This window comes from Ammodytes marinus (assembly GCF_949987685.1).
Source record: "Ammodytes marinus genome assembly, chromosome: 3".
NCBI classification, from domain to species: Eukaryota; Metazoa; Chordata; class Actinopteri; order Uranoscopiformes; family Ammodytidae; genus Ammodytes; species Ammodytes marinus.
The window spans coordinates 16,031,895-16,057,173 of record NC_137232.1 but is presented as its reverse complement, the minus strand read 5'-3'; the positions used below and the strand labels follow the sequence as shown (position 1 = coordinate 16,057,173).

At 41.6% G+C, this 25,279-nt stretch overlaps 1 protein-coding gene across 1 annotated transcript; it reads left to right on the top strand.

The window, feature by feature from the left end:
* Positions 1 to 1,588: 1,588 nt before the first annotated feature.
* Positions 1,589 to 24,359, top strand: LOC307248343 (rho guanine nucleotide exchange factor TIAM1-like; the record flags this gene model as incomplete). Its single annotated transcript, XM_080024746.1, has 25 exons — positions 1,589 to 2,488; positions 3,379 to 3,835; positions 4,274 to 4,446; positions 4,651 to 4,875; positions 6,245 to 6,430; positions 7,744 to 7,890; positions 8,018 to 8,095; positions 8,330 to 8,500; positions 9,857 to 9,961; positions 10,478 to 10,559; positions 10,840 to 10,926; positions 11,663 to 11,875; positions 12,293 to 12,393; positions 18,985 to 19,170; positions 20,405 to 20,473; positions 20,811 to 20,936; positions 21,032 to 21,140; positions 21,697 to 21,876; positions 21,981 to 22,099; positions 22,187 to 22,295; positions 22,454 to 22,512; positions 22,729 to 22,834; positions 22,966 to 23,053; positions 23,168 to 23,340; positions 23,827 to 24,359. The coding sequence occupies 25 exons, from the start codon at positions 1,589 to 1,591 to the stop codon at positions 24,357 to 24,359; spliced, it is 4,782 nt and encodes a 1,593-aa protein (XP_079880872.1).
* Positions 24,360 to 25,279: the final 920 nt, after the last annotated feature.

The following is a 25,279-nucleotide window of genomic DNA, read 5'->3' as shown; positions in this document are numbered from 1 at the left end:
ACAGGCTATAAACTGCATAGTTAGTCGGAAAACTAATGGACGTCCATCAGCATCAAACATTGTGCATTGCAGGACTAGTAGTGAGGTGTGATGAGTGAGCAGAATACAGAGGGGGAAGTGGGCAACATAAGGTAGAAAAACGGGGTCAGCTCCACTTTATGTAACACCCCTCTTCACACAGTAAAGCCTGAGTGCATGCAGCAGCAGAGGGTTGGGCTCCCACCACTCTGTGTTGGCTATACACGCAAAAGCACTGCACCCCCCAAAGGGTCTGTCCTATAAGGAGGGGGGACCCAGCACACATCAGGAGGAACAGCCGCAGCTTGTTAGTTAATCTTTTGTCCCATCTGTTATTAGTCCCAGGCATGCAAAAAGACCTTCTTTGGAGAAGGTTGTCCAGGCTAAAATCAGGTCGATTGAATCCAAATGTGCATTATGGGGCAAACTTATGAGTTTCCCCCTTCCCTTCCCCTCCCAGTCCTCTCTAACGCAGGACGTAGTGCTTGAGAACAGATGACAACGATGCTACATGGACGGCTCACTACAGCTCTGAATAACTCATGTTCACTCAGGCTGTCACAGTGCCCATGTTTTCATTACATCCCCTCCACTTCACACAACCCCTGTGCATGTTTAAAGGGGCTGAGTGGATCACTTCCTTTCAGACTGAGGGTGCTGGCTTGACTAAAACTTTTTTTTCTTTCCTGTTAAGTGACGAATGAAAAAGCAACATAATAAGCAATGATCAAGCTACATTTGCTACACTGTTCTGCTTTTTCTGAATTTAAACTCCTTGACTTCTTTTTCTGATCCGCATCAGAGTTTTAAGGGCCAATTTGCAATTTCCCACAAGGACGTTGCTAAGGAGTTAATATACCAGTTGTAATGGGGTACAAAAGAAGATATATATTTGGGACAATTACTGGCACATTTGTCGATCAGTGAACAAATGAAGTAAAGGGCCAGTCATGTAATGATTTTGTAGTTCAGTATTAAGAACATGGTTTTTAATAAGCTTAGTTTTAGTTAAAAAATGCTCAAACATGTGTTGATCTTATTGATCATCCCTATATTCCTTTAAGTATTGTTATTCAAGTTGCCTGGATAAAAGTTGCATACAGTATGCTCTTAGAGTATATGCAGGGATATTGGGTCCAGCTTTAGCTTTGTGCCCAACTTTTTTAACTTTTGCTTCAAAGCCAAACATAGACCTCTATGGACACATAAAACAATGTTAACATTTCCATCTGTAGCTGCAGATTTCTTTAACACAAGCTAGTATTTACTTTTAACGGTATGCATAATTAGAATCACACATGGCAAAGCATTCAAATTGATTTCTCAACTGTTATATCTGTTTGCAGATCTTTGTGAATCGTACGAGCAGCTGATGAACCAAACTGTATGAAGATCCAGTGACAAACAAAATGCCTGAACAATTGTTACGATCCTGCAGGTAGGCTATCAGTCAGAAAATAATCTGTTATTCAGGTTCTAGCATCTCTCTGTAAGAAATGTTCTGTATACGTTTTAAGCTCTTTTGAAGTTATTGACCCTGTATGTTTTTTTTCCATTCAGCCTCTGAATCATGGGAAATGTCGAGAGCCAGAATGGGGACCATGCCCTCTATGGTAACGAACATGGCTATTTGTCACGTAAGCACATGTCTCGGTCTCTTCGCATCTCCAACAAGCAGTCCAGACGCTCTCGACATGCTTCATCAGGGAAAATAGAGCACAGAAACTCTGAGACGAGTACGCGCTCAAGTAGCACCCCCAGTATCCCACAATCCCTGGCTGACAATGGCCTGGAGCCCTTCAATGAAACAAATATACTCCCTGACTTTGGAAGCCCCATTTGGGTAGACCGTGTGGCCATGAACCTGCGGCCTGTGTCCTTTCACAATGACCCGGCGAGTCCCTCTGTTCACATGAATACGATGCATATAACCCTACCCGCCCCCACTGCAGAGGAGGAGCAGGATGAAGACGTGTACACAGGTGAGGTAACCTACCTCCAGAAAACTCAGGACGGCTCTAAAGAGACAGTAAGCTTCAAGAAGAAGAGGTCCAAGTCTGCAGACATGTGGCGAGATGACAGCCTAGAGTTCTCAATGTCGGACCTTAGTCAAGAGCACCTGACCAGCACAGAGGAGATCATAGACACGGCCCATGAAAGGGACCTGAATGACTGCCACCTACAGTCTGCAGATTCTGCCGACAGGGCAAACTCTCTCGACGAGCTGTACAGCCAGAAGAACCCTGCTCGCCAGCAAACCCATCGTCGATATGCCAAGTGGCACGATGGCAACAGGGCTATCCGGGAGGGCGAGGACGATAAGGTGCTCTCTCTATCAGAAGAGGATGGGAACAGCTATTGTGCATACACACTCCCCTGCCGACGTTCCCACTGCCTTTCTGAAGGCCTGAGCAGCCATCAAGCTGCCATGTGTGCCAGTATGCAAGGCAGGAGGGCCAGGACTATACAGGTAAGATGTAGATTTGAACAAACAATTTCCTCTATCATTGATAATGTAAACAGTTTATCCATGTCTGTTTGATGTTTGTCAAGTTTGATAAATCTCAGGGACCTGAACTAGTGAAGCTCTTTCCAATGAGCATGTGTGATCATTTCAGAGTATTGAAAGGCTGTGGAGAATCTCAATGCAGTCTGGAGACAGCTCCCCTCATTAATTTTTACCCCCATTGTGTCCAAGCATTTCCCCTGCTGCATTCAGCTCACAGATAATAAGCTGCTGAAACAGATTACGCGTGAAAAGACCGCTTATATCAGGGGAGCAATGTGTTTCGTTTCCTGATGAAACTGTTGTTTTTTCCTTGGGAGAGGAGTCTCAGTTTAAAGTCACCCCCAGTTTAAAATGCCGCAGTCTTTTGTTATGATAATGAGGGGAGGCCTGTGGAAGAATGTAACAGTAAAATGTGTATGGTGGCCCTGTCACTGCGGGGCACCGTTAGCCCTGGTGAATGGTGCTCTGGTGCGCATGATTGGTCATGTGACCAGATGGTGATACCAAGCTCGGTGTAACCCCCTTCATCTCCCAGGAGGCTTTGGCCATGTGGGTAGGAGAGGGCAGACCCTGTGGTGCCACAGGGAGGGCACGCTGCCCTCGGACAACATCAGATCTATTTCTGTGAGGAATTAACTTGGAGCAGAACTTCAGGATTAAGCAACCAAGGGACTCTTCTAAGGCATCTGTAGTAACTTTTTTGCAACATAAGGAGAATGGCTGCATCCTGTATCTACAGAGACAGTGTAGTCCTCAGTCAGGGTAGGAGTTGTTGAGGCTTTCTTCTTAGTAATGACAACAATGTGTGTTTCATGCCGTCTCACCTGTCTTGTGCTTCCACCATGACACAGGATGTCACAGCTGGGGAGGGCAGCGAGTATGATGACAGTGGCATTGACGGGGTGACAGCTGAGGCAGAGCACCAGTCCCGACGCTACAAGACCATGTCAGCCTCCTTCTCTGTGTGTTCGGCGGCCGGCAGGAGCATGTTCGCTGGCAGTGACAGCGGGAGTAGCAGCGGCGGGGGGACCAGCGAGTGTGTACAGGGCGTGTACGAAAACTTTCGCCAGGAACTGGAGATGAGCTCGTGCCAGACCGAGAGTCTGGAGGAGGCGACGTCCGCCCTGAGTGACGAGCAGAGCACCATGAGCTCCGCCTACCAGTCTGACCCGTTGCTAAGCGTTGCCCAGGGGATGGTGCGCAAAGCTGGCAGGCTCGCTGTCAAGAACTTCCTCGTACATAAGAAAAACAAGAAAGTGGAGTCGGCCACGAGGCGCAAGTGGAAGTCTTACTGGGTTTCCCTGAAAGGTTTGTTATGCCCTCGATGTGTCCATAACATTTACATGTTATCCCATGAACTTAGTATCAATACAGCTCAGTCAACATAGCTCAACCTTTTGATGAGGGTACATTTCCTAGCTTTGTTATTTATAAAATAATTAACCTTATCTAACAAAAACTCAGTAAACCAAGCTTTAATTTAAGCATGATGCAGACTGCATTATTACATTGTATGTCTCTTGAGTGGGCTTGAAATTAAAGAAGAACTCTAATGATCATGATGCATCACTTGCTGATAAGTCAGCCATGCTGCACTTCTTAATGTTGGCCACTTGAGAGCAGAATTCAGTCGCTTGAGCAAATCTGGCTTTAAAAAACAACATGAGTATTATTATTAGTCTTTAAGATTTGGGCCAGCAAGCATTTGTGCTGTTAACTAAGTAAAGCTTTGTTTTTGTTGTCTAGGTTGCACTCTATTCTTCTATGAGACTGATGGCCGTTCAGGGATCGACAACAACAGTATTCCCAAACATGCCATCTGGGTAGAAAACAGTATTGTCCAGGCTGTACCGGAGCATCCCAAAAAGGACTATGTGTTCTGTCTCAGCAACTCCCTGGGAGATGCTTTTCTGTTTCAGGTAAGAAAAGGCCTTTATCTCATCTTGTCTGTGATTACCTTGACCTATATGTTTTCCTCCCCTTCAGGATGTTTTAAATCCTGTTTTGGTATTATAATTAGCAGCGAAATCAACACAGGAAAAGCAAGCAAAGAGCTTTCTTATTTTGAATGTCAAGGAGTTGCTTTGTTGTTCAACCTCTGACCTTTTGCCGTCCCAACGCAGACATGCAGCCAGACGGAGCTGGAGAACTGGATAACAGCCATCCACTCTGCATGTGCCACTGCCGTCGCCCGCCAGCACCACAGAGAGGACACGGTGCGCCTGCTTCGCGCTGAGATCAAGAAGCTGGAGCAGAAGATAGACATGGACGAGAAGATGAAAAAGATGGGAGACATGCAGCTGTCTGCGGTTACTGACACCAAGAAGAGAAAGACGATTCTAGACCAAGTAGGTTCAATGCTCCTTTCCTACCTCACAGCTCTTCCCTCACAGAGTGAAGGTTGAAATATTATCTTGACTGGAGGGGTCTATTGGTTCTCTGTGGAGGTCAGACGATATCAAGCAAACTTCTCGGGTAGAAGTTGTTTTTCAAAATGTTGCACATTGATAGTTTTCAGGGCATTTTAAAAATGTAAATGCAAGCTTGTTAATGCAGATTACATTCAAATTAACAAATGTATTTTTCAATTCAACATTTATAAAGAGTACTTTTCCTATTTAAAACTTATCTGAGCTGATAAGCAACTTAACTAGCCAGGAGATAAAAGACAAGCATTATTTCTTATTTATTGAAGTAGCAGTAAATATCATCAACACAAGAACTCTTGCCATCAACCTCCTGCTGTGCTCTTCCTGATTGTTGGCACAACTGTTGAACTACAAAGAGTATGAGATTTGCTCCTAGGAAGAACTTACACTTCACCTTAAAAGCAAACAGCACTCAGGATGTTTTTCACTCATACTGATATGCTGCTATACAGTAGTTACTATAACAATTATTTTGCAAGAACATATTCAGGTTATGCATTTTTTGTTAAATAAGTTTGTTTTGTTGCTTTAATTTAAAGGATCTCATGTAAGTAAGTGTTACAATATAAATGCACCCAAGTTGTTAAAGAAACAGGAGAAGGAAAATAAAGCAGGCAGTAGTTTGAGGGGATTAAGTAACAGATCTCAGAGATATCATCTGCTACGACCTGCGGATGCTACACATCTTTTGGTAATAGGATTGCTTTTTATTTTTTAAACACAGTAAGCAGTTGGCACCAGGCGATAGCATGCCATTCTTTTAATTAATTGCAAAGCTCAAATTGTCTTTAATAGGTCTGTTTACAGAGAGGGGAGATCGAATGGCCTTTGTTTGGTTGGTTAGGTTGTGACTGGTTGGAGCGGTTCTGTTTGGCAGTGTCAGGTTTCACATTGTGCCGAGCTGAATGGATATAGGGCCTGCTCCTTTTAACAGATGAAACGCTCCCAGCATCTATCTGCCAGTGGAATGTGCAGTATTGTTTCTTTCTCGTCCCTGGGCTACTTGGCAGTGACACAGAGCCTTCCGCCATGGTGCTGGCCGCCTCTTCCAACACACCAGAGCAGGAGAACCATGACTGGGAGGGTCATGGTCACAATGTCCTGCTCTACTGCCCCAGTAAACATGAAACCATTACGAACACAGAGCGCAGAGTGGCAACACTTTGAGCAAGCTGGTAACAGAGCTTTCTAGGGGGAGAGAGAAGGTGCTCCATCTTGAAGTTGACTAACGAGAGCCTTGATGAACAAGTTGACTGGATGTGCTGTTGTGTTCCTCTTACTCTTGCAGATCTTCCTGTGGGAGCAGAACCTGGAGCAGTTTCACATGGATCTGTTCCGCTTCAGGTGCTACTTGGCCAGTTTGCAGGGAGGAGAGCTGCCCAACCCCAAACGCCTCCTGGCCTTTGCGTCTCGCCCCACCAAGCTGGCAATGGGTCGACTGGGTATATTCTCTGTCTCCTCTTTCCATGCACTGGTAAATATCACCTTTCTGTTTCTTCATGTTTATTTAAGGATCCTTTTCATCTGGTTATATGATGCAATGTCATGACATGCTTTTATATAACATATTAGTTTATGTAACAATCAGGGAATATTATTGGCAGCTATAATTACAGTTGTAAGATGATCTTTCTAATATACATTATGCTGCCCTTATATTCCTTAGATTGGACACAGAGAATATAATGTATCTTCCTCAATATACACACTGCCATCACTTAGTACAACTGGGGCCTATTTCAAGAACATGTTAATCAAACTGAGTAAAACTGTGAACTCTGAGTTGACTAATAACCCCAGAGTTCTGGTTTAAGAACAGCTGATCGAAGTTAGTTCAATCAGAGTATGTTCACCCTGAGTTAAGTGTGTGTGTGTGTGTGTGACTAAATCATCAATGGAACCCTTATAGCATGATTTTCCATGACAACAAGAGAAAAAAGGGTTCATTCCTACCACTTCTCCGCTCCTCCCACTGGAGTGAAAGCATTGAACTTCTGAATGAGTATGTATTCAGGGGAAAAAAGAACCTGAGCTGGCCTGGCAGAAAATTGCTGACCCTGTGTGTGTGTGTGTGTGTGTGTGTGTGCGCGCTTGTGCGACTGCGAGCCTCTTTGTTTTCCATGATTACTGCTATTTTGGAGCCAGTGTCTCACGTACCTGTTTGGGAGGTTTTGATTCAGTTAAGGCCTCCCACTGCTGTACTGAGGTTATGCACTCTACAGTGCATGAAAATATCTCTTACATTTTTGGAGATGTGTTTGTACTTTTTTCCCTCACCACCAACGCATTGCTTTGGAGCAAGCTGTTGTTTGAGATGCCAGATAGCAGGGTGGTACGGCCAATAAAAAACACTATGTAACAGCTCCCTCCTCCCCTCATGTATCCATCCCACAGTTTCACTATCTTCTACTTTGCTCATCTCTGCTCATCTCTACTTCTATAAAAACCTGTGTCAGCAATGTCCAAATATAGTAGTGTGACTAGGTTAGGTTTTGATTCAATTTGAGTCAACATATATTACCTTTTTATTACCGTTTGCACAAAAGAGTAGCCAATTTAAATGACAGGATGTGTAAAAATTCGCCCATCGCTTAAGTGTATTATTGACATGACAGCTATCTATTTGTGTTAATTTATAATAGAGGTCCATGTTACCCATTTTCCTTATTTATTTAACCATATAAGTTCTAATTTATAGTACATTTTTAATTTGTTGATGGAAAATGTAAAAAAAATTGGAAATATGTTACATCCATTTTTAAAGACCTCTTAATAATGTTTTTACAGGTGGCAGCGCGCACAGAGACTGGAGTGAGACGGCGAACACAAGCCATGTCTCGTTCCTGCAGCAAGCGCAAGAGCAGGTTCTCCTCTCTCTGGGGTCTTGACACTACCTCGAAGAAAAAAACAAAAGCCCATCCCAGTATCAACCAGGTCTGAGCCAAATTCTACAGTTATTTCTAAGTTTCAGAGAGATCGATAGAACTGCCAAAGGCACACAAACATTTGTCCTCCACATTTCTGCCTGAGTTATTACCACTGGACCTTCTTTTTGTCCCAGCAGGTCTTTGCTGATGGCGAAGAGCCAGTGAAAAAGCCTGTTGATGGCATATATGTTGATCCTATCAGGGAGCACACAGTAAGTAACAATCATTGTCTGTTTTCATTAATATAATAGTATGGATTGGTTCAAATATCTGTCAAATTGTACTTACCAACAATGACATGATTTAAATATTAGCCCTATATTTGTCAGGGATGATAGAGGGTATAATTTGGATTGCATTCATTTTAAGCAAATGTAAAGTAATTTGATGAATGTATTCCAACTGCTCTGTTGGTGTATTGACCATATATATTTATATGTTCAAAGAAAAGTGAGGATGGAACAGTGAAAAGCCTTCCACGGCCCAGCACGGAAAGTGACATTTGGGTCCCTGACCACCTCACCCCCTCCTGGGTATGTCTGCCAAATGACCAGCCGGTGCTAACCATCATCCAGCCAGGGGAGTCGGCGCTCTGTGTTCTGGAAACAATCTGCAAGGTAATGGTGCCTACCTAGCCTCAAATGACCTGACCTTACCATCAGGTTCACGTTTCACTCCAGTGATGTTTGCATGACAAAGATGTAAATACACTTAGGGTGTATTCACACATGCCGTGTTTAGTTCGGTTGAAACGAACTCAGATGCACTTCTGCCTTCGGTGCGCATCTTTCAGGCAGGTGTGAATACAGCAATCGCACTCGGGTGCAGACCAAACAAACGCTCCGAGACCCAGCTGAAGAGGTAGTCTCGATGCGTTTCCAAACGCACTCTGCTGCAGTTCGTTTGTGGTGTGAATTTGTTCGGACTCGATCCGACCCAAATGCAGGAGGCACTGTGCCTTTTCTTTCTTTTCTTTTTTAATAAATAGCCGTCAGCTTCACATTATGGGAAAGTGTTATTGTCACCATTATTAGGAAGATTAGTTGTGGTTTGACCGGGAGCCCAGAACAATATAAATGCTGAATGTGTTCAGCGATCAGATGAAGGAGAGGGGAGCGTCTCTCGCACAGTGCCAACAGGTTCACGCTGCGCAAGAAGTGTGTGTTTTTATTTTGCTTCCCATGTACGGGACCGTCAATACTATCCCCGTGTCAGTTTGGAGCTGAACTGCGCCGACCCAGCTGATACACAGCTTAATCAGCTGAGTGTCAGCTTGAGCCTATTCTTCTCGCGTGACGCGCATCCAGCACCAAAAATACAGTAAAAATTATGTTTCACATCGTAGGCTACAAGCCACATAACGTGGCCTTGACATAAGGCTACACATTATGACCATATGAAACAACAATAATTTGATGTTTTTCCTCTTTATTTATAGGTTAGATGTAGGCCCTTTTATTATTTTTAGCCCCATATTATATCAATGATATATATTTCGCAGTTTAAACTTCGTGCTTCCTGTTTCTCTCCACCCCAGAATGTCTGTCCAATGAATGAATGACCTCAGATCACGTGTGGTTTTGCTTCGTAATGCTGGTTCACTTGCAAAAGGGGCAATATGAAAGTGGACCACACCAAACAAAAAAAATCAAAACTCTATTTGGTCTGGACCAAAGCAAGTGCACTAGCGGACTTTCCCAGTGTGAATACACCCTTAGAAACACATACAGAGGACTTCTGAAATGAAGGCCATTTAACTACAAGTGTGACAAGCAGAGTCAAAAAGATCAGTAAAAACAAACTGACTTTGCTATTGAAGAATCAATTATCTTATTTGTAACAAAGACTATGTTGTTGCTGGATACCTTTGTTCACTTGTATGTCTATCAACAAAGAATGAGTCACTGAGAAGCTGCTGTCAAGTTAAAGGGATCACACAGCTAAACCTCTGTCTTTTTTTCCTCATCCCACAGGCTCATCAGCTCGATCCCACCAAGCACTACTTACGACTCAAATTCCTGATAGAAAACCAAGTACAATTCTACATTCCAAAACCAGAAGAGGATGTTTGCGACTTGGTATGTAACTACCTGCTTAAACATCTCAAGAACATCTTATCCCGTCTTCTCTGCCAAACCTTTCAAGATTATTAAAGCTAAATTAATAAATAAAAATGTAAAACAAACACTACAAATTGTATTAGAATGTGTGAGAAAACACATTATGGAAAACAATAGAGACCATTAAAGCTTTTTGTTGTGGTGAATTACTTATAGGTTTTGTATTCGTATAATTTCTACTTCATATGTTTTCTCTGGAAAACTGCATGCGAGGGAGGACCATGCATCAAATCAAAAAATAAACTACTGTATCCATGGACAGCCTAAATAAACTATATCTGTAGCGACCTTTGTATTCACATCATGTAATAGTGAAACGTCATAGACCATCCTGCAGAAAGTCTTTGTTGGAGCTACTTTGTCTAAGAAAACAGAACAATAACACTTCATCTGTGCTAACCCACCCCCCAGAATATGAATAATGTGGTCCGTTGTTTCATGATTTATATAATAACCTATTTTTGTTCTTTGCAGCTTTACAAAGAAATTGAGCTCTGTTCCAAAATAACAAAAGTCATCCAGTTTGACAGAGATGAATCCTGCATGATTGGTTATGGTAGGAACCATTTTAATTAATTTGTGTAGTTGCACTTAGATTGACGAATATATGATTTTTTATGTCAAGAAAATTAAGCCAATGTCAAAGATTTCATAAGTGATGCTGTTGTTTTGAACAGAATTGCTTTCCTCGACCAATAGATGACCTATTTTTTTTTTGACAGACCATGTTCATTTGTACTGCACAAATCCCTCTGATGTATATTTTATATAAGAGTTCCCCTTGTATTGCCCTCTCTCATCTTCTCGCCTCTCTGCCTCTCCTTTTCCTCCTCCAGGTTTCTCTATTTCCGTGGTGGAGGAGGACGGAGTACAGCAGCTCTACATTACTGATGTGAAGGCGGGTGGATTAGCTTTTGCCAAAGGTTCATTACCCTTCCTTTTCTTCAAATGAACTCCATTCAAAGACACTCAATATGTGCTAGGGTGCATTAGCAGTTTTTCTGCTCTGTTACCAATGTTTTACAAACAAGCTTTTTTCTCACATCAAGGCCAATATACATTTCTCCTATTTACCCTTAAAAATGCAATAGCATGTTTTTTTTCATGAGCATGGAAGGTTTCAGAGAATGGATCCGTTCTCAAGGGTCGTGATTACTATAATCATAACTACACTGCCTGTCAATGGCCTTTGTGAAGGAGGACACTGAACATCTCACCACAGCTGCCTCACATTTGCACGCCTGCTACAAAGTTAGGCTGCTGGTTTGAATAATGTCAAAATATCATGCTGGAGTTCTTTATATAACACAGGCGGAGCACAAGGAGTGATCATTTCGTGCAAAAATATGATATTTTCACTCTCAGCAGCTGACACTTCAAAGTGCAAAGAGAAGTTGCTCACGCTTTTAGGTCTAAAAGGCAAAGAAAATATGAATAAGCAATGCAACTGATGCCATCAAAAGCAGTATTTAACTTTGTTTTGGTTTCTTACAAAAATGCCATCTTATCTTGATAAGAACTTTAATAGTCAATCAATGCTAGAAATGAGAGCTTGTTGTTACCTCTCTTACTTTAGGAAAGTAGATGCTGTTTATTTAGTGCATTGATGCATGAGATGCAGTAAATGGAATCTAAGCTGACAATGTTCTGGTTTTGCAGGTCTAAACGCAGGGGATGAAATACTTCAGCTGAATGGCAAAGACTCTTACAGTCTGAACTTCTCTGACATGAAAGCAGCATTTTCTCAAGCCTCGCTGGCTTTAACAGTCAACACCCTGCCTTCTGGGGACCGCCGCCAGCTGTGCTACCTGCCGCCACGCCGCTCGGACGCAGAGGAAGATCTGTACACTGACATCTTCTCCCAGAGTCAAGGTGAGCAGCACTTAAGTACAAGACTGTTACAGTATGGTCATGTTAACAATGACACCTGGATAGTAATCACTTTACATCCAAAGTTACAAAAGAGAAGTAGGCAGCTCTCAAGTCTTGATTTTTCATTCCTTGTCAGCAGAAAGCAAAAGTGTCCTCAGTGACAAAAGGTTTAATTCATTAATGTATGCAAACATGGGGAAGCTACATGGTCTTAATTAGGGAGGAAAAGGACGCTCTCAGCAGTATGCAACAGCCACACTCTGTCCATAGTGGCCAACATGTTTTACATTAAGGGTCTTAAATCTTAATAAAAATGACAGGGAAAGGACACTATTGTTTAATGTACTTTATGTTCTTGGAAAAATACACTGATCTTAAATCCTATACAGTATTTAATGACAGTTGTGTTCGTTGCAGAGGATATCCTGGATGACGGGGTGGGACTGTTGCTTGAGAGCTCCGGAGACAGCCTGGACGACGACTCTGATATCTTCAGTGACTTTGATGAGTGCAGAAAGGTAAGAACCCCATTTCCCTATTTGTTTGCTTTCTGACTGAGTAAAATTCCAGAGATCTTTAAAACGATGTGCTGGCTGGCTCCTGTCCTTGTGCTCGAGAGCATCCCTCCCAGCTCTGTTATAATAAAAATAGCACTTAAAAAGAGCTTGCTTCTAGACAGCATGAGCCACCATCTGTTACTGGCTCATTGTATGTTGCTTAGGAAAGCAGTGCAGTGTCCTGTTTAACAGTGTATTATTTAGCTGTTAACCCCATACTTCTTGATTCAAATTGCATCAGGTGTTTTCTTTGCTTAAATGAGAGAAAGCTGTTTTTACTATATTAAGTAGTTCCTGCTACATTGAAAATCAAAAGCGACCTACATTTCTCACGCATCAGAGACTCAAGGCATGGTGAAGTTTTCACTTATATCAGCCAAGTGATGGACTGGCTTTGATTAAAGCGGCTACGAGTAACATTTAAATATCTTTTAAACAGCCTCATGTTTCCTCTGATAATCATAAATTACCTTTAACAGCAGACGAGACCATCAGTGCAAAGAAAGACGTTTTTATATAGTTTTTATTACTGCTTTTGGTCTGGTCGCACACCCAGTCCGATTTTCGGTTCGCTCGTGCAGGCTCTATGGTCACATATCCGTATTGGTCGCCGATTTCAGTGTGGAGCAGCAACGCGATTTGAGAAGCCTATCCCTCCAGGTGAGGGAAGGGGAGCGGGAGCCTTGTTTGAGACAGTTATTTGTCGTCATAATGACTGATAACGGGGCTGAACCATCAAAGAAAAAAAAGAGAATGCAATGAAGAAAAGCTAAAAGGGAGAGTGATATAGGCTACGGGCGGGACGAGGGCGTTGCCAAGCAACGTGTATACAATTTCACGAGAGCGAAACTAGACTGCAGTGTTTACTCCTAAATGAATGAGCGGTTGGTACTAACACAAAGTTTGCTTTGCTTCACCATCATCAGATAACCATTATCTGAAATAGTCATTATTTACATCAACAACACAAATACATTACCTCACCGTGATCCATACTAACTGCCATCTCTCGTTCATTCGCTTTCTGTGAGGACCTCTGTGTCAGCTCCGTGAGAGAGAGAGTAGTTAGGTGACGCTGCTGCATCAACTCATTGCAATCAGGTGTGTGTAGCACTGACTGGCATTAGTTGATGCAGTGTCAAAACCACTCTCACGGAGCCGAAAAGAGTACTCACACTTTCAACACACGGACATGCACTATATTGCGCCCTTCTCAGTTCACACTCGCACGCCTGGCACGAGCTAGAAAACAGCTTTGCGACAGCGGGCGTCGTAAAAATACTACCGCTTTTGTCCAAAGGGGACGCCAACGTGCCATGTTACTCGTAGTGGCTTTAAGCTTACATTTGGGATGGAAGTGTTTTGGGTCAGGATGACTCATTTGTATTATGTTGAGAAAATGTAAATATAGAGTAAATGTAACTTGAGAAATAAAAAGAGGGAAAATGTGAGGATTGATTCAAGTGGAGGTTTAAGTGGTCTTTTGTCTTATTAAATAGTTTTTTATCTTAAACTTTTTTTCTTTTTAAATGTTGACTACCACTCCCCTTTCTTTGAAGATAGATGTGCTAAATTACCTTTGTCTTTGAAAACCTTCAACAACACTTTTAACAATGTGCAGACTATGATTCATCAAAGATATATTGAAGTCTTTGTATTTGAAAGGCTGTAATTATGTCTGAAATTGCAACCACACTAACGGAACATAATCATAGAAATGTTTGCATAAGATCATCTATTTTGTCTTCCTTCTGTACACCACAATGAGTTTATTTCTTGTAACTTCTTTTTGCATCAAACTTTCCTAAACTTGTAACCTAAACGCCACCAAGTTGTTGTTTTGTTTCCATAAGTTGTGTAGTGAATGTAAAGTGAACTTGCCCAGGGATTTATTACTTTCAATGTCTCAAGCAAAGAGTGATAACCCCCCTCTAGTCCCTGCAAATTTCTCAAAATCAAATGTTGGACAACCTGTCCTAGTCATTGCACCAAATGGCAAAAAAAGCCATTGTAACACTTCTACCTGGTTGCTAAACAAGTTATTTGTGTTCAGGGGCCTGTTTCAGGTAGCTGGTTTTACATACTCTGGGTTTAACCCTGCGCTCTGAGTTGGTAAACTCAGAGCGCAGGGTTGATAAGCAACTCTGGGTTTTCGGTTTCAGAACAGTGGATCAGCGTTGGGTTTATCAACTCTGAGCGTGTTCACTCTGGGTGGAGCGTGTGCATAAAAGCCATCGTCAATGGATCGCTGATAACATGATTCACCATGGAAACAGAAGAAACAAATGATTGATCCTCCCACTTCTCCACTTCTCAAAAAAGAAAAAAAGAAATCTCCGCTCCTCCCACTAGAGTTAGAAATATTAACGAATGAGCTTATGGTAGCCTATGGAGAAGAATTAACGGGATATTGTCTCATAACTCTGATCTAATCTCCTCGGCAATTCAGAAAAAAAACAGAGCAAACATTTTTTGTCAAGATAATCATTTCGCTTCCGTATGAGAAGCCATAGTCTATTTTAAAAAGTTACGCATATCAGCTGTAAAGTAATAAAGCTGGCGCGGCACAGCATTGCTGACAGTGCCTAAAGCCTACTGTGCAGTAAACAGAACAGACTGTCGCTTCTTTTAAATGGGGAGTGAAATACATTAACGTCAAGACACATTAGGTGACAGTTTCCATTGAAGAGCCTGATTGATTTATTACCAGATCCATTTTCCTCAAGTGATCACAGTTTAAATTATTATATCATTTTTATATTCATATTAGGCTATTTAACGAGGCTTGTCTGTGACTTTAGGATCGCACAAGTGAACTACAACGATCGCGTGCAGCCGCAGCGTTACATGAATCCACCTGACATAAATCTGTTCAGTGGCACAGACGTTAAAAAACATACAATAGGCTACAAATAGGTTTATTAATCTGAATGTAGAGCATGTCACGATGTGTAAGGTGGCCGCCTATATGAACGGACCGAGGGCTGAGAACAAGGCTACTGATCAGATAAATGATTGGTCAAACGTAAAATCATCAGGAAATGATAAAAACATCCCGATGGAGATTTCTATGGAGTGATTTTGCTTCAAACTGTACAGGGACGCGTGTGACAGTGACACTCTTTCTTCAGTCGGAGCTGCGGCGTAAAGTGAAAACAAACTCGGGTAGGTCTAACCACCTATCCAGCAGGTTAGACCCACGGCGTATGTTGCCGCAGTAACTGACTCTCGGTTGCACTGAACCTGCTACCTGAAACGGAAAACCCAGAGTTTCCACCAACTCAGAGCGAACAAACTCTGGGTTGCCTCAAAACCAGCTACCTGAAACAGGCCCCAGGTCTCCATTGTCTATTTCTCAGCCCTTTCATCTGTTCTGGCTGGCTGCATTCATATGGTCATTGGTTAGTTGTCGGGCTTTAGTGGTATACATTCAGAACACTACTCACCGTTTTATTCTCCATTCTTTATTTGGATCCCCATTATCTTCCACAGAGTAGTCGCTAGTCTTCCTGTTGTCCCCCATTTTGTGACTATCTTTCACCAGGCAACTACAGTGAGAACAGTATCATAGAAGTGAACATGATGTATTCTTAATAGACAAGCATGCAATGCAGTTGTGGGATATTTTGTGTTTTGAATAACAGCCAAAAGTCCACTTTGCCATAAACTCTCGGTATATACAAATTAGTGCTCTTTATCAGGTTGTTGTGAAAACTACTTACTAAGGGGAACAAGGGCACACAAGAGCATAAGGGCCTTTTCTGGGGTTGTGAATTCAACATATTTGATTTGTTCCTCATTGCATATAATTAAATACATTTCAGCACGCCCAAACATTTCCCACTCTTAATTTTCGTCCTGAAAACCCTCCCATAGCAGTTGTTTCTAAGTTCACCCTACCCTGCAGCTTATTCTTTGCAAACCCCCCTTCCCTCTCCGCTTATTCCTGAAATCCGCTGCAACCTTGAGGAGGAGACTCCTTCCCTCCTGCTCTAATGCTCTCTCCCCGGTCTGGATGGTTATCAAGACTCATTTACAATGCTACTGGGGTTGGCCAGATCTTCACACTCACACTGTGTGCCTGAGTTTACCCAGCTGGTGAAGAAGAGCGAGAGGCAGAGAACACAGCAGAGTATCAGCGACAGACATAACTATCGCAGACTCTGAAGGCGAAAAGAAGAGCAGTTGGAAGGCTTTAAGTGCTTGTGGGCGTAGAGGAGGAGGCTGAGCAGCTTCACTCATTCTCCCATCACAAGCACCACAGCAGCTTCTCCTTTTGAAACGGAGGCAAGACAAGAGAGCTGAGGAATGTGTTGAAAAGCCACAGTGTAGATTGGACTCTTACCAAAAACCCGGAGTCTTTTTTTCTCTTGGGCACTTAAACCTGCACCTGGCTATGTCCGTCCTGAAGGGGAGCAAGCCCTGCAAGCGCTCCTCCTCAGACTCCATCTATGACATGCTTCATCTGGTGAGATCCTTCTTTGTATCCCTTCGTTTTACCTGAGTAGCTCTTGTTGCTGCTGTGATAGATATGCAAGATGTTGTGGTCTTATTCCAGTGAGAGTAAAACACCTTCATCTCAGCGTTTCTTTCACACCTCCTCTTGGCTGCTACAGTCAGAACAGGAAGCTGAGTCACTTTTGTGTCGCAGAGTTGCCCCATGATCACTGGAGTAAATCCATGGGATTGCCAAAACAAAACACTGATTGTATTAGAAACTTGGACTTAATGTGACTTTGATGAACTGGCCATTGGGACTGTTGTAGGATGTTTTTAATTGGCACCTTGAGTCTCAGTATTACCTCGGTTTCAGATCGCAGATTTGCAATCTTGGTTTTTAATGGTTCCTAATCTATATTTCATTCAGTATAGGGGGAATGCGCATTTCTGGCATCTCATGACAGCCTCTTATAAAACATTTAACGCTTTGAACCCCCCTCCTCTTCTTTCTCTCTCTATCTCTGCCATGTCATCACTGTCCATTCAACCAAAGCTGCCACAGTGTTAATAAGCCTAGATTGTGAAGATCATGACTGAACTGTGACTGTGGTGTACTAGGCTCAGTTGACTAATTGGGCAGGACATAATCACCCATGTATTATATATGATATTTTCTCTTTTCTTTGCTTTACATCTTTTTGGGTGGGTTGCAAAATTGTATGTGGTTTTAATGTGTTAGGTTTCTTTTTGTAGTCATACTGCACTTGAACGTTCATTTGGGTTGAATATACATTATTGCATCAGTGAAGTTCGGCAGGAAATACAGACGTGATGTACGGAAGAAATGTTTTGGTATTTGTGTTTTATTTTGGTGTAAACAAATTATGGATTCTCATCACCAGCAAGACCATGTGTTAATGAACAGATGTTTGGGAGAATAGTCAAATGTCATGCACATGACTTTTTAAAACCACCACATTCAAATAGTTTGTAAATCATCGAGATTACATTTGGTGCTTGCTGTGGTTTACATTTTGTAATGAGTAAGAAAATCAAAGTTGACAAATTGCTATTTGCAGCTGCTCACAACAGATTTAACCAGTGTATTGGTGAAAATATCACGATTGGAAAAACAGTGCCATCAGATGTGTAGACTGATGAGATACCACAAGCTCAGATCTTAAATTATTTTTATCTGTGAATGATAACATTCTATCTTTTTTAGCTGTGTGGAGGCTATATAATTATTATAATTTATAATTATTATTATTTCCCAGAGGAACTCGTAGGTGTGACAGGATAATTTGTTTCTGTCTGGCCTAAAAAAAACGTACATTACAAGATGGCTCACAGCTTTTTGTCATGCATTCAGGAAGTCATTCGCTTCTAGTGGTTCCTTTTTTATGTGGCCGTAACAGCCTTCTCCCTGCAGCTTTTTCCATTACTTTATAATTAATCTGCTTTAAAATAAGAAGTGTTTGATCTATTACATTATTTCCTCATGAAATAAAACATGGGTTGAATCTATGCGCTTTCTCTCTTGTATTTGTATTGACAGACTGACACAATGACAGATATCGTTTTTATGGCTGATGAGGCTGTAGCCTGTTGTCAGTAAGTAACTATTAGTTCATCCATGTAGGCTGTTGCTGAGGGGTCTATTTCTGTTGAAATGATGTATAATGTCAAGGCTGGTCTCCACAGAAACCACACTGTATGTTTACAGACACTGTTGTGTGTGTGTATATTTTGATATTGTGAAAGGGATGAATCATTACACAACCAATCCGTCAGTAGGAGGAAAACCCAGGGAAAGGATGGACGTGAGCGAAAGAGATGGAGGCGGGGAGTCATTGTTATGACAGCCTGAAAATAGACCAAATTAGTGCAAATGATTTTTTTAGAACTCCCTCTTTCCAGGCTCAGTCTCTGCACAGTCATGAATCTATGCACACCAGTAGGTGGGCAGTAACGCCTGCAAGCTAATATTTGAGGTGCTGCTTTTGTGCTGCTGTTTGATCAATATTTGGATTTTACTTTCTATGTCTTGAAGTGGGAGTCGGATAATTTATTAAATCACACTTTTTTCTTCAAACTCACTTCAATTCGCAGAGTACAGAGCAAGTTGCTGCTTTCTGCCGCAGTCTCCATGACATGAATCCCTCGGAGTGTGTGTCCTCTTCGCCCAGCCCGGACTCATCTTTCCCACCTCCTGCACTTCTACGACAGCTCTCCGACGCCGACAAGCTCCGCAAAGTCATTTGCGAACTCGTGGAGACGGAACGCACCTATGTCAAAGTCAGTATCACTCATCTTAATCGAAAGGGCAGGTGGTCTTTGTGAGCATGCATGTGTTCCTCCTGTCTATCTGTGTTTCTGTCTGCATTAGGTTGAGTTAGTCCTACACATTTCCTATTCCACATGACCAATCCATATTTATCTATGTGTCCCAGGAGATATGAGGGGGACACAGCTGTGTCCTTGCCTGAATATTGCCTAATCTTATTTCTGCGCAGTATAAACATGTATCAGGGCAACCTGGTTAGCGAGGGCATATAATGGGATAATGTCAATGCTATCTAAAATGTTATACCTCATTACAAGGGGCACATATACTTATTATATAAATCACATTGTGGTGTATTGTGGAACCTTCTAAGATAGTTGATTCTAGTGATCATGGGCCATTTGTTCCAATTAACCACGCTCAAGTGGACATTTTGATGCATTTTGTTTGTCCGTTTTGCATTAATGTGACTTGGCAGGTCAATTGCTTAGGTGATAAAGGAGTAGACAAAATAATGAAAACGAAGAAAGATGTTAACTGAAGTAATTAATGTAAAATAACCAATTCTACAAAAGGTTGCTTGTGTAAGTTGTATGCCAGTTAGCTGATTTGCCAAATGCTGTAGACTTAGTTAGTTAAACAAACCATGTGACTGCTGTTGCACACATGTAAAGATTTTCACACGATTCTTTAAACACTTTGACTTTATTATGTGACCAATTTAAAAGGATTCATAATTCAAAATATTTTAGAATGAAACGTGTTAATATTCATTTATTTATTCAATTTAGACATTTTATCTTCCAATGCATCAACCAGTCATTTCTTAAAATGGGCATACTGTATTATCCAATCTTATAAAGTTAATTAGGGGTTGATTGAGTTGATTATTAGATTTACAAGGTAATATTTAAGTTAGTATATTTCTAGGCAAGTACTCTGGCATGTCTCTTTTTTTGACAAGTTACTAATGAATCTCAAAGGCTTTTTATTGGTCAGTTAAGGTAACTTGAATCAATCATTTATTTAATTGGGTTTACATGTGCTTTCCACAAGCCATCCACCAGCTCCTCTGTCTTTGGTCTTGAATGGACTCTCAGACTTACCCTTCTACTTGATTACTGTTTTGTTGTGAGGAATATGTAGGCCTTATGTAAGCTGCTGTTTTTTCTATGTCTGTATTTCAGGTAATGACTAGGGAAATCCTAAATCCTAAAAAAAACATAATTTCTTCTTGTGTTGCAGGATCTCAATTGCCTCATTGGGAGATATTTAACCCCATTGCAGAAAGAGACCTTTCTCTCCCAAGATGAGGTATGTCAAACGTTTTCCATGAGCCATTGATGGGTAGTTGGCTTTTAAATGCCAACACGGTTGAAATATTCAAAGAAAAGAGGGTTATATAATCATGTGGATAATAACTGTGATCAAGGACAAGATGGGTGAACGATGAAGAGAGGGGGAGGTTTGCAAAGCGAAAACATGTTTTTCTTTTGCACTAATGAAATTGCTTTACGTTTTGAGAATTTCCATGGTCCAACAGTAGCAAGGGATTAGTTTTGGAGGCATTACACAAAGATAAGAATATTATGAATATAATTCTATTAAATATTGACAAATGATTGACATTGCTTAAATGCCTTTTCCTCAGCTGGATGTACTTTTTGGGAACTTGCCGGAAATGATAGATTTCCAGGTTGAGTTTCTCAAGACCCTGGAAGACGGAACCAGACTTGTTCCAGATCTAGAGAAGCTTGAGAGAGTGGATCAGTTTAAGGTACACCCTCTCTTAGTGAAACATACACCAAAAGATTCAAAATCACATATTAACTCTTTAATAATACCACGTAACGTTTCTTCGCCTTTTTGCAGAAAATCCTCTTTTCCCTGGGAGGCTCTTTCCTGTACTATGCAGACCGCTTTAAAATCTACAGTGCTTTCTGCGCCAGCCACACCAAAGTCCCTAAGGTCCTTGTAAAGGGTGAGTAAATGTGCTCTTGGGTCGACATTCCTCCTTGGCTCAAAGGGAAGGATGTATTTACCCATCAACCATCTGCCATATCCTGCAAGGCTCCATAAATCTGCTCTGCAGAGTTGTCAGCCATATAGTTGTCCATTTGACCTCTGCATACTTTGAAGCTTGTGGCTCCCTGAGCTAAAAGGCTCTGCAACATTGTATGATATTTAATGAGCAGTGTTGAAGTATTGCTTGTACACCCACTCCCTGTAATACTTTTGTTTGCATTTACATTTAAGGAGTCATCTAGTTACTGGCCATACTTTGGTTAGTGGTGATATTTTGAAAAAGCTGTATTTAAAACAATTAACAGATTTTACTGCCCACTTATGGCTGCCTGTTCTTGGTTTGAATGAATCCACAAAAAGCCTGAAACGGTTTACTCATTTCTGCAAGTAATTTCTAATGCAAGACAAAGTAAAGTAAAATACTTACTCGTCTGAATATGATCGTATATGTGCATGCAAACGCATCAATTGTGGGAAATGTTGCATTAAGTGTTCTTTATTGGTCGTTATAGCAAAAACAGATCTCGATTTCAAGGCCTTCCTTGATGAGCGCAACCCCAAGCAGCAGCACTCTTCCACGCTGGAGTCGTACCTGATCAAACCCATCCAGAGGGTACTGAAGTATCCCCTTCTACTGAAGGAGCTCTACTCGCTCACAGACCCAGACAGTGAAGAGCACTACCACCTTGATGGTAAGAGCTGGTCTGCCTGAGAAGATGATGACATCATTTTGACAGAGGAGAACGTGGGTGAATGCATTGGGACAAACAATTCAACGTTTTTGTTTCGTCCACAGTTGCCATGAAAGCCATGAACAAAGTTGCCAGCCACATCAACGAGATGCAGAAGATCCATGAGGAGTTTGGAGCAGTGTTCGATCAGCTCATCACCGAGCAGAGTGGTGAAAAGAAAGAGGTAGGTTGGAGAAAAGTGTCTTGGCTCTATTCTGTAAACTAAAGAGTACATGTGGAGTGGATATTGACTTTGTACTGCTTTTGTCAGGTTGCTGATCTGTCCATGGGGGATCTGCTACTCCACACTAGTGTGACCTGGCTCAACCCCCCTGCCTCCTTAGGAAAATGGAAGAAAGAGCCCCAGATGGCTACATTTGGTATGTCGCAGATGAGTTTCACGATTATGGATTAAGTATGACTTAATATGTCGAAGTAAACATGACCATTCTTATGTTAACACTAGTACTGCTCCACATTTTGATTTGAAAAGGAAACTGGAGCTTCATACCGGATGTTTTTTCCCATTGCTTTTTAGTGTTTAAGACGGCAGTGGTCTTTGTATGCAAGGATGGATCCAAGCAGAAAAAGAAAATGGTATGTTTTCACAAAAGCAAAAAGCCACCAGCAACACCAAAGCCCTTTCAAGATATTACATATTTTTTACAGCTTTACTTATTCACTTTGCCAATGTGTCACTTTCAAAATTAGCACAGTGGGTCATATGTAAAGGGTTAGAACTGGATGCAGCTTGTTTTAGAAGCATAGTTTTGTAGGAAGGAATTCACAATGTCTTTTTTTGCATGATTGTAGGGCGGCTCCCATCGAGTCTCTACTTCATCAGAGGAAAAAGACCCTTTCCGATACCGTCACATGATCCCAACAGACGCCCTTCAAGTCAGATCCGTGGCCAATGCAGGTAGATTACTTAAGGAATACTGTACAGTACTGTTTTCAAAGTACTGATGTTTTCATCATTATAAATTCCATAAATGATTACATACGAGATTGCATTGTACATGAGATCACAAATGCTGAATTCTTCCTCAGATGGCGAAAGCTCAGCTGTGTGTGAGATTGTCCATATAAAGTCTGAGTCAGAGGGAAGACCAGAGAGGGCATTTCAGCTGTGCTGTAGGTAAGGATCTCGGACGCTGAATTCCACTGCAGATTGAAGCGTGCACTGATACAGTCCTGTCTGCTGCTATCTATAGAGTGACATACTGATAACGTTCCCTTCTATCTCCCTTAGCTCTCCAGAGAGTAGAAAAGACTTTCTGAAGACAGTCCATTCCATCTTGAGGGAAAAGCATCGCCGGCAGCTCCTTAAAACAGAGAGCTTACCCCTTAACCAGCAGTATGTGCCCTTTGGAGGAAAGCGCCTCTGTGCCCTGAAGGGAGCCCGTCCCACTGTCAATAGAGCAGGTAAACACCATTCATCCTACAGCACAAAGTGTCCCGTTTCTGAATTTGTTCCCTCTAACCTTGCCAATATAGGATGTTTCTGTGTAGTGAGAAACCTTTTTTTTGTTTTTAAATCTGAGCTTTTCGTTCATGGTTTCAACCACATGTATAGATGTAATTAATATGTGGTAAGATATCTGCATCTGCCTCAAAATACAAGCAAGTTCATCATTTTAAAACAAGGCGTTTTAGTTTTTTTCAAGTAGAATAATGTTAAACTCAACCCAGTCCAGAAGGACAACCTTTGTTAAATCTGGCATTATTATCTGCTGTACACCAGAAACTCATTGTTTAGTATTAAGTGAACTACATTATTAAATAGTGCTCAGAATGTTAAAATAACTTTACTAATACCAATGTTTTGTTGCCGAATCAGAGGTATTGACCTGGAAGTTTTAATTGAGTGATTTCTATTAGTTATGCATTTTCTCTTTTGTTGTTTTGCAGCATCCGTCCCAAGCAGGACTCTAGGCAGGAGAAAGTTAGTTCGCAACCGTTTCACCATAGACACAGACATTGTTTTTGACGGCGAACCCGAACAGGACTTGGCTTCACCACATGAGCCCAACTCAAATAAGCTGCAGGAACGAACCAACGAACCAGATCCAAAGCAGGAACCTGAGTTAGCAGGTGACACAGACCGCTGGGTGGAAGAACAGTTCGACCTGGAAGAATACGAGGACCAGGAAGAGGTGAAAGAGACAGACATCCTTAGTGATGAGGATGAGGAGCTCTGCCAAATACGCAGAGTGCAATCCACCGAGGCCGACCTGGAGGCCCCCATCATGGCTTTGTCCTTGGAGGCTGAGGACACAGAGGAGAGCGAGAGCCTCAAGTCCCCAACGGTCAGTGAGACACCTGATGATGTGAAGCAGAGCACCGCGATCGCTGACAATGTGGAGGATCAAAGTCAAGCAGAAAATTATGCGATTTGGGTTCGAAGGAAGCAATCTGAGTCGTCCCCAGACTGTGGCAAATAAAAGCTGGAAGGGAAAGAGAAAGCTTCACATTGGCTCCATACAGATCAAACTTCACAAGCAATGCATGGGCATTGACATAGATCACACAGCTAGTAGAAGATATATCCTTCCTTACCTTACTTTTGCTGAATGCTTTTTGTACAGGTAAGATCATCAGTGGAGCAATACAGGGATCCAGAATGAGAGAGCTTTTTCCCAAATCAATGCTGTTACATAGAAGTCAAGTGTAAGCTTCGAAAGATGAACTAATGGTACAATCATGGAATCTAATCAGTTGCTTTGATTGGCATGGTTTGCACATTTGGGCAGCATTCTATAGTCCTGCCTGCTGTTGCCAAATTTGGGTATTGTGAGAACATTAATATTTGTTATGTCTGTGCGACTCAGAGATATTATCATAGTAAAGGGCTGTATATTATTTGTCCTTTTTAAAGAAATAGAATAATTGCAAAGGACAGTCTTGTCTTGCATAGTTTACTGTACTTGTACATTTACACATGAATATACACTGACATGTTTTGGGAATGGATATTCTGGTTATGTATAAGATGATTTTGATCTCTTGTTTTATAGACCATGAGCTATCTTTTTAGCCCAAAAAATATTTTGTTTGTTATTTTGTTACATTTAATAGTGGAATTATGTAATAGCCTCTGTCACGAAGGCTAGAGGTGTTAATATGTTTTAACTTAACATAATCCTGTTTTACTTGAATTTGCTGTTTCATGTTTTTGTTTACTGTGAAACAATTTTCTCGTATTTTACCTTTTTGCTCTTTAGTATTGCCATTTAAAAGACGCTCAGTGTTACATTTCATTCTTAACACACTCTGTATTGTGGAGAATTTGCACATCAGCTATTTTGAAAGGTTGTGTGTGTGTTTCAAACGATTGTTCACCATCAATGAATTTACCTAGCAT